The 17227-nt window shown below is 50.8% G+C and overlaps 6 protein-coding genes across 6 annotated transcripts; 1 reads left to right on the forward strand and 5 right to left on the reverse strand.

Moving 5' to 3' along the window:
- Positions 1–254: 254 nt before the first annotated feature.
- On the reverse strand, positions 255–1184 carry BDQ94DRAFT_165196 (kinase-like domain-containing protein; the record flags this gene model as incomplete). Its single annotated transcript, XM_026770231.1, has 4 exons — positions 255–551; positions 612–742; positions 811–1026; positions 1079–1184. 4 exons carry the CDS (start codon positions 1182–1184, stop codon positions 255–257), a joined length of 750 nt encoding a protein of 249 aa, XP_026632508.1.
- A 173-nt stretch (positions 1185–1357) lies between these two features.
- BDQ94DRAFT_133170 (uncharacterized protein) lies at positions 1358–1741 on the reverse strand. Its single transcript, XM_026764215.1, has one exon. It carries the CDS (start codon positions 1627–1629, stop codon positions 1456–1458), a length of 174 nt encoding a protein of 57 aa, XP_026632509.1. The 5' UTR covers positions 1630–1741; the 3' UTR covers positions 1358–1455.
- A 340-nt stretch (positions 1742–2081) lies between these two features.
- BDQ94DRAFT_165197 (GTP-binding protein) lies at positions 2082–3221 on the forward strand (the record flags this gene model as incomplete). The annotated part of the gene is made up of 1 exon (XM_026770232.1): positions 2082–3221. One exon carries the CDS (start codon positions 2082–2084, stop codon positions 3219–3221), a length of 1140 nt encoding a protein of 379 aa, XP_026632510.1.
- Positions 3222–3412: 191 nt separating this feature from the next.
- On the reverse strand, positions 3413–5347 carry BDQ94DRAFT_6012 (type III PLP-dependent enzyme). The gene is made up of 2 exons (XM_026776144.1): positions 4712–5347; positions 3413–4652 (listed from the first exon to the last, which is right to left on the reverse strand). The coding sequence occupies exons 1-2, from the start codon at positions 5019–5021 to the stop codon at positions 3604–3606; spliced, it is 1359 nt and encodes a 452-aa protein (XP_026632511.1). The 5' UTR covers positions 5022–5347; the 3' UTR covers positions 3413–3603.
- A 3584-nt stretch (positions 5348–8931) lies between these two features.
- Positions 8932–15110, reverse strand: BDQ94DRAFT_176956 (MICOS complex subunit MIC60; the record flags this gene model as incomplete). The annotated part of the gene is made up of 9 exons (XM_026772789.1): positions 8932–8978; positions 9028–10890; positions 10924–11028; positions 11068–12201; positions 12232–12245; positions 12276–12607; positions 13138–14741; positions 14798–14912; positions 14979–15110. The coding sequence occupies 9 exons, from the start codon at positions 15108–15110 to the stop codon at positions 8932–8934; spliced, it is 5346 nt and encodes a 1781-aa protein (XP_026632512.1).
- Positions 15111–15360: 250 nt separating this feature from the next.
- BDQ94DRAFT_133178 (Rab family GTPase) lies at positions 15361–17165 on the reverse strand. Its single transcript, XM_026764216.1, has 5 exons — positions 16950–17165; positions 16851–16870; positions 16764–16790; positions 16486–16677; positions 15361–16422 (listed from the first exon to the last, which is right to left on the reverse strand). The coding sequence occupies exons 1-5, from the start codon at positions 17017–17019 to the stop codon at positions 16075–16077; spliced, it is 657 nt and encodes a 218-aa protein (XP_026632513.1). The 5' UTR covers positions 17020–17165; the 3' UTR covers positions 15361–16074.
- Between the last annotated feature and the right edge of the window lie 62 nt (positions 17166–17227).

Genomic DNA, 17227 nt, shown 5'->3' on the forward strand with positions numbered 1-17227 from the left:
ATGAATATGATTATTCCTGATTACTTTTTATTTTCCTGTGTGTGTGTGTGTGTGTGTGTGTGTGTGTGTGTGTGCTAGAATCATCATACTTCATTCCTAAAATCTCTAGTAAAATTACGAATAGCGAGAAAGCATCAGGTAGTATTAAGTGAGACAATCAAGCCACAGATATCTACCACTGATCCAATGACGATTTGTAAGAAGAGTAAAATGACGTTTACCGTATTCCGCAAAGATGCACAACTAACCAAGCATCAATGCGAGTATCCATCCGTCAAGAAAGGAGTCCGAAGTAACTTTTTTGCCGGTAATCGGTCGCGAGGGTCTTTCTGCAACATAAGGGAAAGGAACGATGTGAGAGTCTCTATATTCTCAGCACCAAATTTCTCCGGTAGCCTATCTCTCAGGTATAATTTGAAGTCCCCATTCTTCTGGTTGTTCGAACCGAGTCTTTGCTCAATAAAAGAAGAATGGTCATTGTCTATCTCCTCTCGTGTGAGGCCGAATGTATCCAGAGGGAACAATGGCTCGTTCGTTGCAAGTTCGAATATCTTCGCAGAAGAATTAGAACGAAAGTCTGAGTTTCCACGGAGAGGAATTTCATAACATACCAAGCAACCTAAGGTCCAGATATCTATGGCAGTGTCAACGGCAATATCATCGGTATGTCGTTGCATCAGCTCAGGTGCACGCAACCCCAGAGGCGTTACTGGTTTTTGGTCACAGTGTTGGACATATTGAGCTGATATTGCCCGTGACGACTTAGCAAATCTGGCTAGACAAGATATAGTACGAATAGGTGTATCTTACCTCCGCCCAGATCCCCGATCCTAACCTCAAGCGTTGAGAAATGCGCGTTACTCAATTGTCCCCGGCGCCTTTGGGTGGGCATTAAATATTTGGGGGCACTGTCATCTTCGCTCATCCCTTCTAGCCACTTAACTGGCCTGAACTCGGGGGGCTGTAACAAGGCCTCCATATCCATAGTTCCAGCAACTGAGAACAGAATGTTTGCCGGTTGAAGATCTGTTTTAAGCCTATTAGAATATTGCTTACACACCGAAGAGCCTCGACATACCACAATGAACGATGCCTGACTGGTGAAGAAAGTCAAGACCCAGCAAAAGTTGGCGAGAGATAGCCCGAAGATATCCTGCTTCTTGCGGGTTCCCGCTGATTGTCATTGCTTCCCCATCGGATATCATCAGCGGGAAAACAAGACACAAGTGGTTCCCATTTGGTCCTGTATGATAAAAATAGTCTAGAAGTTCAACCACATTTCTCTTTCCCGCGTGTTCCACGTCGGAATTTGACAGGGTCAGAAGAATAGAAAGCTCCCTATTGTGGTCGGACTTTTCTGCCTTTAGTATCTTCAATACGACTTGTTGCGAACCTCTTCGAGGTATTACCAGCCTGTTACTTTTATTTTCGATGTCATGGTTCGCAAGAATGTACTCACAGCTTTTGATCCTTTGCGAGCCATACCGTTGAGTATTGGCCAAAAGCTAGCTTCCCAATGATTTTGTAGCGTTGGTAAAATACATCGTGAAGGTGCACAGGATGATACCCCCCATGACGATACTCTTCAACAGGCTCTACCACATCGTAGATTCTTTCGAAGCGGCGCATTTTATGTCGTACCCAGGAAGTGAGTTAAGGGATATAGATAGACTTTTCTCGGAAACATCCAGGATGAACACGAAGTATAGATTGAATCTGATGATTTGACGCCAAAATCGTGCCATTGGCCACGCAATATATCAAAGAACGGTGCATATGGTGATGGACATGAGAGCAGAAAATAGTAGATCTACAAGTAACGAGACACCCATGTGGATGTCTGAGGCATCCACAACCCCACTCCAGATCTTAAAGATTACCTGATGAGGACTAGCGTGCCCCTCCACCCCCCTCCGAATCTTTACTCCGGCTTCAACTTCAACAATTAATCCCACTTCCTCCACATCGTTCTTTTCCGTCCTTCTTTTTCTCACGTATTTTAGATATAGAGATAGACTTCTATCACTTACCATTATATATACAAACCAACACCCCCACAAAACCACCAAAGAAGAAACAAAATGGCCCCCATCCCCATAACAATCCTAACCGGCTTCCTGGGTAGCGGCAAAACTACCCTCCTTCTAAATCTCATTCCTCAACTCCCTTCAACTTACCGACTCGCACTTCTCAAAAACGAATTCGGCGATGTAGCAATCGACTCCCAACTCGCATCTACCTCCTCAATCAGCGGTGTCCGCGAACTCCTCAACGGCTGCATCTGCTGCAACCTCGTCGGCCAGCTCAGCGACGCGCTCTTCCAGCTCCTCAACGAAGTGAAACCCGACCGCATTGTGATCGAGACATCTGGGTCTGCGTTCCCGGCCACCCTAGCAATGGAAGTCAATCGGCTTGCGCGCGAACACCCAGGAACATTCAGCTTGGATGGAGTGATTAGCGTGATTGATGTGGAGAATTGGGAGGGATATGAGGATACGAGTTATACGGCGAAACTGCAGGCGCGGTATACGGATCTGATTGTGTTTAATAAGTGGGAGGCGGCGGGGGAGATGAAGTTCGAGATTTGTTTAGACCGGGTAGGTGATTTGGAGGTTGAGACTCCGTGGGTGAAGAGCGAGAAGGGACGGGTGGATAAGGATGTGTTGTTGGGGATCGATGGGGCATTGTTCGGGGAGGAGGGGGTGGATGGGCATGAGCATGGGCATGAGCATAACCATGGGGAAGGGCATAAGCATGAGCATGGACATCAGTCCGAGGTGGAGGTGCTGTCGGTTACATTGAAGGCGAAGCAGGACGAGGCTGTTGTGGATACCCAGGCATTGGTGGAGAAGTTGTTGCGCGCCGCGAACAAGGAAGAGGTGTATCGGATCAAGGGCGTCATGCGGTGCTCGACTGCTGCGCCGCCGGCCGCGTCGGAGGAAGAGGATGCGCAGCAGGCGGGCCAATCGGTGGCTGTGGATGCGGATGGCCCGGCAGCAAGACACTATATCCTGAACTGGGCGTTTGGGCGCTGGACATTCACGCCGTCTGATATGGTGGCCGAGACGGCCGATCCTGCGGTGGCGGCTAGAATTACCTTCATTCTGGCCCGGTATGAGTCGGGCAAGTGGAAGAAGAGGCTGGAGGCCGGTGGATTGGTTCAGGTTGCGGAGGAGAGTACTAGTGAGGGGGCGGAGTTGGTGGTTGAAAGACTAGTCTAGATGGGTCTGTTTGAACATTTTCTGCCAGGTCTAGAATTGGGCATGATGCTGGAGCTGGCTCTGCATCGGAGGACCTGCTGATTGCGGGGTTGGGTTATGTATGCATGAATATATACGATGACAGTGTGGGGTGATAGATATCAGGATAGACTAGATTTAGACACGAAACGTTGTGCAATGAAGATAAGGGGAACCCCTTTTCAATGAAACAGGCATATATGGCCAAACAGACACTTCTGTAAATACACACTGTATTCGACCCGAAATCTACTCTAGAAGCACACAAACACATTTATTAACAAAGCAGGTCAACGAGCGACCTGCTAAGTAGAGCAACATATAAGTACCAAACAGAAGCCAAAAATATCAAACAATAATGAGTCTAGTACTCGAGGAGCGCAGAAGCCCCGGCTTCGCTGGAGATGTAGATCACCTCGTGGTTGTCCGAAAAGCCGTTGAAGCGGGTCGCGCTACACTTGGTGTAGGCTCCCATCTCCTCGAAGTAAAGCCAATCTCCAACTTCCAGCAGAGCTGGCAGCTCAATGCGCTTGGAGATAACATCAATGCCGTCACAGGTCGGCCCCCAGATGGAGTACGTGACACCCCCCGAAGTCGCAGCATAAGGGGAGTTAGTGGCCGACGCACAGGTCAGGACCTGGGCCACGGGGTGCTGGTGGTCAAAGATGATGTTGGAGAAGTTTCCATACACCCCGTCGTTGAGATAGAGCATGTAGGCATCGTTGGCCGGGTCCTCCGGGTCGCGCACCTCACGGCGAGCGATGATGTTGGCCGCCAGGGTGAACGCATTGGCAACATAGTAGCGACCGGGTTCGGCAATGACCCGGATGTTGGGCGGGAAATAGGTGTCCAACGCCTCGCTCAGGACGCCGGCGAATTTCTCAAATGTGTCCTGGGAGAAACCTCCGCCGACATCCAAAGTGTGCAGTTCGTGGCCAATCTCTGCGGCTTGATCAAACACAAGGCGCGCGTCCTGCACGGCTTTCAGGAAAGCCTTAGGATCCTCAGCGCCTGATCCGACGTGAAAGCTCACGCCGACCACCTTCAGCTCGAGCTGGTGCGCCAATTCGAGGAGCTGGCGAGCAACGTCCAAGGAAGCTCCGAATTTCATGCTGAACTGGCACAAGCTGTTCGAATCATCCGTGAGGATGCGCAGATAAAGCTCGGCGTCCGGGTAGTTGGCCTTGATCTTGTACAGCTCGTCGGCGTTGTCAAAGGTCATCTGCTTGACGCCCACCTGGGCGGCGTAGCGCAGATAGGACTTGGTCTTGCAGGGCTGCGCGTAGATGATGCGGCTCGGGTCGACGCCGGTCTCGAGGGCCATATCGATCTCGGCCTTGGACGCACAATCAAAACCGTTTCCGAGTTTAGCCATGAGGCGAAGGATCTCCGGGTCGGGGTTGCACTTGACCGCTATTGACTCACTGTTAGCCGCTGTCATGAAAATCCCAGTTGTGCATTCATATCCTTACCGTAGAAAGGCCGAACACGGCTCAAGTTCATTTTCCAGCGCAGATGCTGGCGGTAGACCTCCCCCATATCTGCCACGTAAAACGGGTCCTCCTCTCCTGGCGCGCAGCTGTCCACATTGACCTCAGCTGCGCGCTTCTTCAGGATGTCCAAGACTAGTTCCTTGGCAGCCAACCTGGATTGCGATAAATCGTCCCCTCCATGATTGCTGAATTGACCATGATCCCAATTGAGATTATAGTCGTGTTTCTCCTGGTAGTATTTAGGAGTGCATACTTCAGCAGGTACACAAGCAGTCGGTGCCATAACCATGCGCGCTGCGACGGAGCACGGAATAGGTCTTTTAAAAAAGTAAAGTAGTGAAAAAAAAGTTGAGTGTCTTTAACGCGAATGCGTGTTAGGGAGGGCGAAAAGATTCGCAACCGAAGTTGACTGGACCAAGCCTCCTAGACCCTTCCTCCTTGAGAGGAAGAACCTTCAGAGAAGTCCTATGCGGCAGCTCAAGAAAAGAGGGGATGAGCTGAGTGGGCGTCAGGAGGTTAAAAGGAGGAGCACCGGACGTAAACACGGGAGTCGACACCAGCAGGAGGGGGAATGTTGTTAAGAGTGTCGCGGGGACGTCTCGGAGATACAATGTGACGAAGAACGAAATGGGAGGCTACGAGAGCCGTGGTGAGCTTGGAGCCTTTGGAACTGGTGGATTCCAAAGGCCTAGAAAATGCGACGTGGAAGGATGAGAGATTTGGAGAGGGGAAAAAAAACAAGGTTTTTTTCCCAATTAGAAGAAATCTGACGCGACCAGCCACTGATCAGCAAGCTTGTATGACAGCTCCGACGAGAATTGAAAGGGGTTGCGAGATTTAATTTCTGGGTCCGGGGGGAGGAGGGGGGAAGGGCAGGAGGTGAGAGGTGCGTGCAGAGTTTTAACGACTTGGACGCGGAGGTTAGGGCAAAGGGCACGGCGTCAGGCAGACACCCGGGGGGGAAGGAAACGATCTCGATGAGTCGATAATACGAGGAAGGCCGAGCGCTGCAGGACACCCAGCAAGGAACGAGAGAATGGATGAGGACTTACCGCAATGGCTCGATGTAAATGGGGGTGCGCAACAAAGGGACGATGCAGACGAAGTCGAAGAGAGAAAAAGCAGCGACAGAATAGAGGGATGAGAGAGTGGTTCTCGTGGGGGGGGAGATTACGGCATCTCCCGAATGGCCGTGCCCCTCTCCCGTCACCGCTCGGTACGGTTCTGTATAGTATGTATAGTATGTTCTTACCTCCGCCTCTACTTCGCCCTTCCATCATTATTTCCCTCACCTTCAACGTACCCCGGAGTGGATCACTGCCCTTCACACAGTATGGTTACTTTTTCTCTCATCCCGCCAGTAATGGTTGACGTGGTCTCAATCTTGCTGCCTGTCTCCTGTTCCATGGGAACCTGGCAGATCCCCTTGCTCACTGATTCGGCCTGACGCCCTCCCGATTTTCCCTCAACTTTCCAATAGATCAGTCCCTGAAGATCCGTCGTCTGAATCCTGGGCCTACGGACAGTTTACTAGTGTACCAGACAATTTGAGTCACTTTCTCTCTCGAACCACATGCTTCTGCTTATCACCTTAGGATGGTTTGTCTCTCGGCACCTGCCCACCGGGATGCGTCATCCGGACCATCTAGATATGATGAGTACTACTCCGTACTTCCCGCGCAACTGGCATGGGAGACAGATAAGTGGTCCCTCGGTTCTGAAGAAAGAGGACCGGGCAAGTACTTCCCGCGAGCTAGAATTTGAACCGGCCTCACCAGGTCGTACATGGTAGTATAGGCCCGGAACAGACTGTTCCTGGTTTCGCCACTTCAGCCTGTTTCTTGGAAAGTGCGGCGTGACGCGCTGCCGTCCGTCTTTTTTGATGCCTTCTTATTAGCCGCCTGTCCATTGGTTCAAAAAGCTTGACCGCCGTGGCTCGTTGGTCGGCAGTATTTCAATCGCTCCACCCGGGCGGTGACAGACCCTGATCTACAGTTATGTGGCACGTGACGGGTATCCTATTTTCACCACCCATCAAAAATTGATGCGACGTCCTGAATTATTCAAAGATAATAATAGGTCTTCGTGTTAAATTATGATTGTATTACCTCCAAGTATTCCATATCCATCAATATTGTACCATACTGAGTCATGAGTGACAAACTAACTACATGATACTTACTTAGTACTACTAGTAGCCTGTAATCGGTCCGTCCTACTGTACTAAATATATCTCAACTGAAGGCACGGGTCATGGGATACGATGAGCAATGATCTTACGGCATCATGTGGCAGGGCACTGCCTACCAGCATAGTATTAAGGCTTAAGATCTATCGAATGAATCTGACCGACAGCAGATTTTAGTGGATCGACGATTGCAAAAAGCAGAAAATAGAGATATCAATAGGTTCAATAGTATCCCTCCAGCAATAGGCCAAAAAATAAGACATTGTCACTATCACCGTTGTACATCACAGAAAACCCAACAATGAATATGCACCAAGTCCAAGACCACCATCTCATCAAGACAACCAAAACAACCATGCGGCATAATCACATAACTCATATACTCATACATTCATAGCGTACACCACAAGCGCTGCAGTTCAATCCAACCCAATAACCCAAATAAGCTTAGATAATTAACCAATCCAAACGGAACCAGCCGTTCATCCCCGACATCCACCCAGAATCAACGCCTCACCCCAATCAAAGGCCACCGGACCTTGCTCGGATCAGTCTCAATCTTCCCACGCTCACGAGTCGGGCCAGCTAAATGAGCACTACTACTGGCACTTGCAGGGTTGAGACTACTACTCTTCGAAGTCGTTATCGTCGTTGTCGAACAAACACCACCAGATTTCGTTGACCATGCATTCATATTCGCAGGGCGCTTCCCCTTGTCCTTGTTTCGAGTCGTTTCCGCACCGGGACGGATAGTAAGTTGGTTTAGAGGATCCTGTCTGAATTCCTGTTTCTTCCAGCTATTTGACGACTGGTCAAATGTCAGTGCCTGTGCAGGGTCGAACATCAGTGGGACCAGATCTTCGCGTTTACGGTGCTGTGCGTTTGAACGTCTAAGCCCTCCACTCACCGCGGGATTTGCCTTGTTAGCATTGAGGTTGAATTTGCGTTGTGACGGTAGGGACATCTTCGTAGGGGGCTGATAAAGAGGTTTGTGGTTATTATTCTTTGTTGGTGAGGTTGTTGAGTTGGTGAGAGGGATGTAGAGACTTGGTAGGTAGTGATAGTAGACGGAGAATATAGAGGGGAAGATGGGGCCAGAGGGAATCGAGGGAAAGTTGTGATAATGATGATGATGGTGGGATTTGAAATAAGTGCCAATAATCCAAGAGATGTATTATGCTAATTCGAGGTTGAGGCTGGAGGGTTTCCAACTGTTTATATGTTGTGAAGCCAGGAATATTGGATAAGAGCAGAGACTTGTTTGGAGTTCTCCTTATGTCAAAACAAAGAGTAGGCTTACGCTTAATGTTTCAGTTTGTTGCGGCTGCTTCTTTTGTTTGAACCGGGGTCTTGTGCATGGGGACGGCATGCTGGGACCGAGTAAGAAACAATGGGAGGAACAGTGGCCGGACGAGAATGTTATATATGAGTGTTTGATATTCTATCGTCGTCACGACGATGACCGCGGATTGGTGAAGAAATCCCAGTTCTCAATGAAAATAAGTGAGTTTCAGTTAGACAGCGTCACCTGATCCGCAGTCTGGAAGCACTACTTTGTATATCGGCAATCGTCTGCTGTTCGATATAATATTCTTTATTCTCAGCAATTCTTGTCCTTTCAAATGCTAAAAGGACTGTTCTGGCCATACTCTGCTCGAGGGGATACAATGACTGTGTTTACGGCAATACCATGGGTAACTAGCTATCTTCCCTCAAGTTTCACGAAGACGAAATTAAAGTTATTACCAAGAAAAAAAATGTCTTATAATACAAGAATCGTGAGACGGAATATCTGTGAAAAAGGAAAGGAAACAAGCGCTAGGAACGTGTCGAATCCGAAAGGGTATAATAACGAAGTAAAAACAGTCTTTCTTCTTGATTTGTCTCATTCACAACCACAAGACCCATCTGACACCTGAAAGAACACCCCTAAACACCCCTCGCAAGATCTTGAAAGCCATTACAATCAGCCAAACCCACCAGAGCATGCCAACTAGTGCCCATTCAAGCATCACGAACCCGGTGCGCCGAACCCAGCGCAACCGGCGATGACGCCGCCTGACTCCTTTGTCAAGTGTATCGCTCAGCTGCTTGACAGCAAGCGTACTAGTCGTGTTGAGTTGGACGCTCAAATCCTCTGCGTCCTGTGTGGCTGCCTGGACACGCGGCGAGATGGTATCATTGACAATGTCCTCGAGCTTGTTCAGTTGCGACCTTAAAGGAGATGAGACCGAACCAGAGAAATTGTCTATGGATTGTTGGAACGAGCGATGTGTTTTCTCGAACCTTCTGAGCAGACCCTGTGCAGCTACATCGTACTCATAGAGCCGAGTTACTTGCGGTACGGATGCTTCCGTACCAAATGTGCGCCGAAGGAAATCTGGTGGTGGCTGCCGCACACACTCTGCTCGCCGGGTGATCTCTCGGGCTTTAATCCCCGAAGAAAGAAGAAGGGCCCGCGTCCGCTCGATTTCGCGCTTCCCAGGTACACCAACAACAAGCGAGCTAGATATGCTGCGATTAGATATACTCCAGCTTCTTGACTCAGTTGCCAGTCTTGGGCGTTTCTCCTGGGACGATGAAGTAGTGTCTGCTCTCGCTTGAGCAAGACCTGTGACAGGAGGCCTCGTCAAACTGAAGGGAACATTGACATCTCTGATGTTACCCTTTTTGTATTGTTCTTGCACTGTATGGATATCAGTGCTAAATCGTAATTTCTCATGTTTTGTTGCTGGCGTATGGAGAGATGTAGAAAACCCGCCCACTTCTCTCTGTGAATCCGTCGTATCGATGCCAGCACCGTTCTTAGGAGGACTGCCGTAGACAGACGGTTGATATTCTTCTAAACGGTCTTGCCGAGCCGTGGAGGCAAAGGGAGACGGAGGAGGCACATTGGTCTTCGAATTGATCTTCTCAATGTTCTTGCGTGAAGTTCGGTTGGGATCGTCGGAGAACGTAGGGAACCGGCGCAAAAGAGACTTAGCGCCAGACATTCTATCCCCTCTAGCTTCTTCCGGATCATCGGGAGGATCGGAAACAGAAGTATCCGTGCTTGAAACGGAAGATCTACGTGACTGGGCAACGTTATCCTTTTTGAGTATTAGATCCCCTACTTTTGACATTTCGTTGCCCACTTTCTCTGCGATCTTCCCAGGGCCCTTGAATATTCCACGCAGCTTGGATTCGCCCTGTACTGCGTCTTTGCGGTTCTGTGAGTTGACCTTTGATGGGTCTTCTTGAAATGCCGAAGAGATTCGATCGGGAAGCGGGCTTGGTTCCAGCCTTCCACCCGGGGAGATGACCTCAGGATGCCCAGCTGAAGTATCCTTGCGCACAGCCGCCGAATCCAGGGAGCTATTATCCGCGTTATCTTTTGCCCGAATATTGCTCTTGCTCCGCTCATGTCGAGCACCAATAGCACGTGAGAAGCGGCCCTTTGTAGGCGACGGTGAACGGCTTGCCGGTGGGGATAGATTGGACGCAATACTCGGAAACATGCCGACCTGTGCATGGAGCTCGGGAGACCTGCTTTCTGCAGTTGATAAGGTCGTCAGGGGGTCGTAGCGATCATCGACGCTCGGGATAGAGGATATAGAACTTCGCTTTCCCTCTGACCGGGCCCAAGTGGGAGATCTTCCGGTCACATAACGGGGAAATGTATCATGGGTTGGCGTCAGTCTGGTATCCATAGCGGTGTCATACTCTGAGAGCGCCTCAGAGGCTCGAAGTCGTGAGGCGCCGGGCAGTGGGGACACATCCCTCTCAGAGGACAACGTATTATCCATAGGTGATTCCCGGTACAAACGCCCCTCAGCACTAGAGATGCTTGAAGAGCTACTTGATAATAGTCCCAGTTTATGTCTCTTAGAGCCTTTAACTTTCCCTGATGCTTCGATTCCATATCCACTACGGCCAGAGCCGTGGAACCTGTGCCGACGCCGTCCACGCCCGACTCTATTGAATTCTGTTGCTAGAACAGAGCGTGAATCAGACAAGGAGGTACGAGAAGTGGGGTGCTCCGAGTCTAGCGATTGCCGGTTATTCTGTAGCTGCTCCGTTGGTTCAATGGGCGTCTGATTATCATCAGGAGTAATAAGGATCGAGGGATCTGGGTAGAGATTATTTCCATCCCTATCAACGATCTTACTCTTATTCTGCCTTTCCTCGACCCACGCGGCATCGGAAAGGAACTCTGCTGGGTCGATGACCCAGTCTAATCTTGGCCTGCGTGCTTTGACGCTACTAGCACGGCTGGCACGCCTTAGACTTGAAGGAGGAGAGACAGCAAGATGATCAGGTTCTTCCACCTCTGCACGCGGCGTAGCATCCTTGCAATTGTGAAAAGCTGGAAGCCGCAGACATTCAAGAGGACCATGCGGTTGCTGGCCGTATTCAGCTTGCACCGAATCGACCCATTGATGTACTTTCTCCGTATCGTACCATCCGGCTGCCTCCGTATCTATTGCACAGCGCTCACGAAATCTCACTTTGCGATTGCGAATGCACTGGAGAGGATTGTAGACCCGGTGTGATGGAAAGCCACTGCTATTTACAGATGTTGAATCGGCATTTTGATCGTCAAATGGTTGCAGAGGAGGAAGGGAAGGAAGTAGTCGTAGATATTCCGAAAATAGCTCAAAATGGCGACGAGCTTTTTCAGCTCGAGCGAGTGTGCTTTCTGAGAAGCCCTGCGGCAAGGGTTCCGATCCAGCGGAATGTGGAAGTAGACTTGCCACTGAAGATGGCGCATGGGTCGACAGTCCACCTGGTTGAATGGAGCCAACTGTTCTAGTATGATCTTCACCCGGTGCTTGTGTGACCCTTTGACCATGTTGAGAGCCGCCATGTCCCAGGTCGGTTACTGGAACTGAAGCATGTCTACCAGTGTATGGAGCGGATGGCTGACCACCTGCCAGAGCCCATCTACCTCCTGAAAGACGATTTGAAGCAGAGCGACCTAGGCTATTTCTTTTTCTTGACTCGCTCAGATTCAAGGCAAGATTCACTATCTGGAGCGAATCCCTATCAAGGCCTACGGCGGCCTGATTGTCCGTCTGCTTGGAATGCGACTCCTGAGAGGCCGCCTCCTGCTCCAGATGAGAAGAAGCAGGAGTCTCTTCCGCTGCTGTGGGTTCCGTATGCTCCGTATGATTGGTATGCTCCGCCTGTTCTACTTGCGATACTTTCTGCTCTTTATGCCGAATCCAAGGGAATCGCGAGCGCTTCTTCGGAACCACCAGGTCCGGTTCGGGTGCTTCACGCTTCTCCTTACGGCTGGATTCTGAGCGGCGAGGAAGGTATTGGCTTGCACGCAAGTTCTTCGACCTGGGTAGAAAAGATGAATCCACTAGGAACCCGCCAGAGCTGGCCGTTCGGCGTTGGGCCCGGCCTCCTTTATCGCCATCCCGAGAGCTGCTACCGAGAGTGCTGCCCTCTAGCTCTCCGCTCGCTCGTCCCTCGTTCATATGCGCACCCTTTCGCCGGTCGGAATTATCATTAGACGTATTGTATCGTATATGGAGCCCTGGCTGTGTCTCATCGGTTTCAGGCATAGGAGGTGTAGGTGGATGCGATTCGTTGGTCTTCGGCGACATCAAAGCTATGGTGACGAAGTGGTCCGTCCCGCGGGATAGGAAAGGGGGCAACGTCCACGAGTAACGGCCGACATGGGGATATGCGAGAAATTGCTAGAATTCAGTCATGGCTTCTGGAGGAAAAACAGGGATCTAGGGAGATCAATCTGGACACCCCCTCGTCCTCGTTGTCCAGATGTGGTCTGACGATCGCTACTTCATCAGTAGGCAGCAGATGCATGATGCGCCGCGGCCCACGTGGAGCTGCAAACACGGCAAACAATCCCCCTCAATATTAAACATTCCCCAGACTCGATTACCAACGTATCAGATAGCTGACAAGTGATGCTCCACACATACATTGTGAAGCAGTGGGATATTCGAATAGTGCTTAAAGCTTTCAACTAGTATACAGTATACAAAGGAGAATATCTAGCATTGACTCTAACAACGCAGGCGGACAACTAGAGGTACAAGTCCTGTAGATAGGAGGCATGAGGTACAAGAAAGCTAAAATGATATCGAGGTTATTCTCTACTCGACCCTCAAACATTGTAGACGCGCCTCAGTTTCAATCACCTGTAGATAGAATATGTCAGTTCAGTTCATCCAGACAGACAGGAATTTTTGGGCGGAATCCTTACCTCCAGAGCTTGCTTAACTTCCAACACTCTGCGAACATCCACAAGCCAGTCCTTGCTCAGAATCTTGGCCCATCCCGACAAACTGTTCATCTCACGAGCTGCAGCATCGAGGTTACCTTCTTCCAGGAGGCTCTCGGTCCGGTACAGCACACTCTCCACATCGTCGCTACCGGCAACAGCATCCTTCTTGAACATGACCTTGCTCAGGACGACACTGGCAGCGTGGCTAGCGATACCTGCATCTTCGGGCAGAAGGCTAGCCTTGCGCACCTCATCAGCGACGCGACGGAAGCGCTCGATGATCTGAGAGGTCGAAGGAATTCCACGCTGGTAAGCAGCAGGGTTGATGGAAGAGATAGCAGCCTCAACAACGGGGTCCTCAGCGGCCAATTCCTTCACGGCGACAAGCTCGCGGACGAAGGGGCGAGGAACTGCAGAGCGATCAACAACGGAGCGCACGGCATCAACAGCCACCTGGAGTTGTTGGGTCCTGAGGTTGCTGTCAATGACCTCTCTCCAGCCAGAGGTAAGCTTCTCCAGCTCGCTGACGTTGGCGGTGAGTTCGTTCAATTTGCTGAGACGACCCTCGCGCTCCCGCTCCACGAGCTCCTTGACTTCGTGCAGGTACTTGCGGTTAAGCTCAATGGCTTGCTCAACCAGCTCGTTCTTGAGGCGCTGTTCGGCCACCTCCTGAGCTCTCTGCAACTCCGTTCTGATCTTCTCCTGGTAGGCATGAGTCAACTTTTCACGCTCAGCCTCGAATTCCTCGCGGTACTGGGCGGCATCGGCCGCACGCATTTCGTCAAAACGACGGATAAGCTCGCGAGCAGACTCATCGAAAGTAGCATGGGCCTGTTGGATCTCCTCCTGCGCAGCACGGCGGGCCTCCTCGCGAACAGCGATGATCTTCTCGCCAACCTTCTGGAGTTCCTCCTTGGCCTTGGCCACGGGCTGAGAGTACTTGCCGGAGTTCTCATCAGCGCTGATGACGGTGATAATGTCGTTGAACGTCTTCACCAACTCCTGGACGATTGCTTCATCTCCCTCGTTGACCTGAGCAAATTCGAGAGGAGTGACAGCAGGAATGGCCGGCTGTCTGGGCTCCTCCTTCTTCTCAGCCTCCTTGGCGGCCTTATCCTCCTTAGCCTTCACAACAGCAGTGGTCTTGTCCTCGGGCTTAGCGGCGGCGGGCTTGGTTTGCGCTTCGGAGCTCTTCTGAGCTGGAGTGGCACTCATGTGGGGGCCTTTCTGGGAGACATCTGCTCCCGAAATCTCCTCTTCGGCGACCTTTGAGGTGAGTCCGCTCTTGCTTGGGATGGTGATCTTGTTTCCTTCATCCCTTGGGGTCGGGTTAAGGCGGTTCTGGTTTCTCAAAGTGTTCGGGAATCGACGGTAGAAGTCACGCTCTTCGAAATAAAGGACACTCTCCTCACCATAGGGAATGTATTCGGTAAAGAAATCGTGGAAGTTATCGAATTTCAAAGCCAGGAAAACGCCGCCACCGTATGCGAATCCGGAGGTAAGCAGCAGGTAGAGAAGGAATCTGCGGAAGCGTCCACCCTTGGGAGCTGGGGTAGGAGGAGTAGAGGGAGGGAGAGTGGACTCTGTCATACATCAGCACTGGGGAAGCTTGCGACTCAACTGATCAGAGCATTCGTACCTTGTCCGGCGGGCGATGGCTTAGGGACGGTCTCTGGGGGAACAGCAGACTCGGAGGACGGAGTAGCGGGCGTAGGAGCAGCGGTGGTAGGGGGCTTAATATCGGCGAAGAACCTCTGCAGGGATTTGATACGAAATTAGTTGGGATGTTTATGACTCGACTGCGGATGCCGTCACCGTACCTGACCTGAAAGCCGGCTGCTTGCTCCGGCTCTGGACAGCCATTGGGATGCGGTCCGCTGACGAGCGGAGGACAGCAGCAACTGCCGTCCCGGTGCAACAGAAGAGCGCAGCATCATGGGCCGCACTACCATGGAGATGAGCGCTGAGAGCTGGCTTAGTTGAGGGGTTGGTGTTGATGGGAGTGAAAACGCGGACCGGAATTGGGATAGGTGCTTTTACGATCCGCTCCGATCCTGCACCGCCAAAGAGTGGCTCAGCTCGGGTCACTTCGCACCGCCCGCGCCGGCTGTCCGGATAGACCGAGCTAGCTGCCTTATAGTGCTGCAGGACATTATTTTGTCCACAAATAAGCTTAATATCTATACAATAAGATAGAATATAGTTGTTAATCTATTATTTGCATCTACAAGACTCACTTCACCTTGCTCCAAACACCTACTATGCGTATGTCACTGGAATTAATAGATGGCTAGTTCAGATCCGATGACTGAAGGTGGAGTATTATATAGGCATAGCATACTGAGAGTCTCAGGAAGAACGACAAAGAAAAATAAGAAAGTAACATGAATTCAACCCATCAGAAGGATACAGACGCCAGCAAAAGAGGAAGCAGAGACAGATAGAACAACGCGGAACAAAGAAATCATAGGTTCATCCCTGTCGCATAATGTCTAGACAGTCAAATCCAACCGTGCCAGTACAGTATAAAGCTCTCTCCCCACATCCAATGACGGTATTTGAAAAGCTTCGTCTTGTCAGATCAAGTCCAGTGAGAAAGACTGATAAAGATTGAACGGATCATCAAGCTCAAATCCGTAGGGATAACCGAATCCCCTGGGAAGCAAGAGACACCTATACGACGCCGGTCGGCCAAAGTTGCGGTAATCACGGCACCATTAGAAAGCCATAAAACAGTCTTGTTCGAAGTCGCTGACGGGTTGCACACTGTTTGCCCAGCGTGCCGGTTCACATTCAAGCTAGAAGACACACGTCTCCTGCATCTAACAACAGACCATGCGAAAGGAGGAAAGGAAGAAAAGGGGGATTAGATCGAAGAATCGACACACAACAGTTAGTACACGCCACTTGAAAAGCCTAGCAGTTGCAGGAACCGGCACCTTGGGTACCGGGTGCTTCTGGCCGCAGGTCAACACCAGGACGGGGAGTTGTGCGCAAGTTTCGAGGACCCGCCTGATCAAGAGGGAGCTTCTTCGCGATTGCTGTGAATAGTTCCTTAACGTTGGAGGAGGTCTTTGCAGATGTCTCAAAGAACAGAAGACCAGCTTCACGTGCATAGGCTTCGGCGTCAGCCGTAGGAATGGCTCTCTTGTCCGGGCTCTCCGTCACCAGATCGAGCTTGTTTCCTGCAAGGGCGATGACGATGTTCTCATTTGCCTGACGCTGCAATTCCTTCACCCACGACTTGGCCTTGTCCAGTGATGACTGCTCAACGTTACGACCAATTAGTTACTGTAGGAAAGGAATAGGTCGAGCCGGGAATCATACAGCCTGAGTGATATCGTACACAACGACCGCGCAGTTGGCGTTCCTGTAATACATGGGAGCCAGAGACTTGTATCTCTCCTGGCCGGCTGTATCCCATATCTCGAACTTAACCGTCGTGCTTTCGTCCAGGGAGATGGTTTGTGTGAGGAAGGCGGCGCCAATGGTCGACTCGCGGTAATCATCAAATTGATCCTATGCAGTGTTAGTCCCAGTAAGTCAACCGAAGAAACCGTCCTTTCGTAAGAAAAATTTCCGGAAATATCGACGAATTATCCCACCTTGACGAATCTCAGTACTAGCGAACTCTGTGGAGCCAGAAAGTCAGCGACCGCCATTTAGAACCCTGAAGATCACAAAATCCCAACCTTTCCGACCGCGGACTCTCCTAGAAAGGGCGAACGAAAACAACATGTCAGTACTTTTGTCGCACACTATAGTGGGGCCAATAACAGGGGGATACCAACCCAGCAATACAAGCTTGAACTGAGCGAACCTGGCCCCGGGACGGGCGCCTGCTGCGGCTCTGGAGGCCATAGTCGATATGGTTTGAGGAGCAACTTTCACGAGGAAAAAAAAGTCAAGAGTGAATAGCGCCCACGATACAAGCACAAAAGGGGGGGCTGGATGAGGTGGATAGCTCGAGATGGAGGGAGGAAACAAGTATTGGAGGCGGACTCGGGATGCTGGGAGGTTTGATGGCGGCCTGTCGGTGGTAGATGACGAAGGGATTCATTCAGCCACA

This window comes from Aspergillus welwitschiae, assembly GCF_003344945.1.
Source record: "Aspergillus welwitschiae strain CBS 139.54b unplaced genomic scaffold BDQ94scaffold_1, whole genome shotgun sequence".
NCBI classification, from domain to species: Eukaryota; Fungi; Ascomycota; class Eurotiomycetes; order Eurotiales; family Aspergillaceae; genus Aspergillus; species Aspergillus welwitschiae.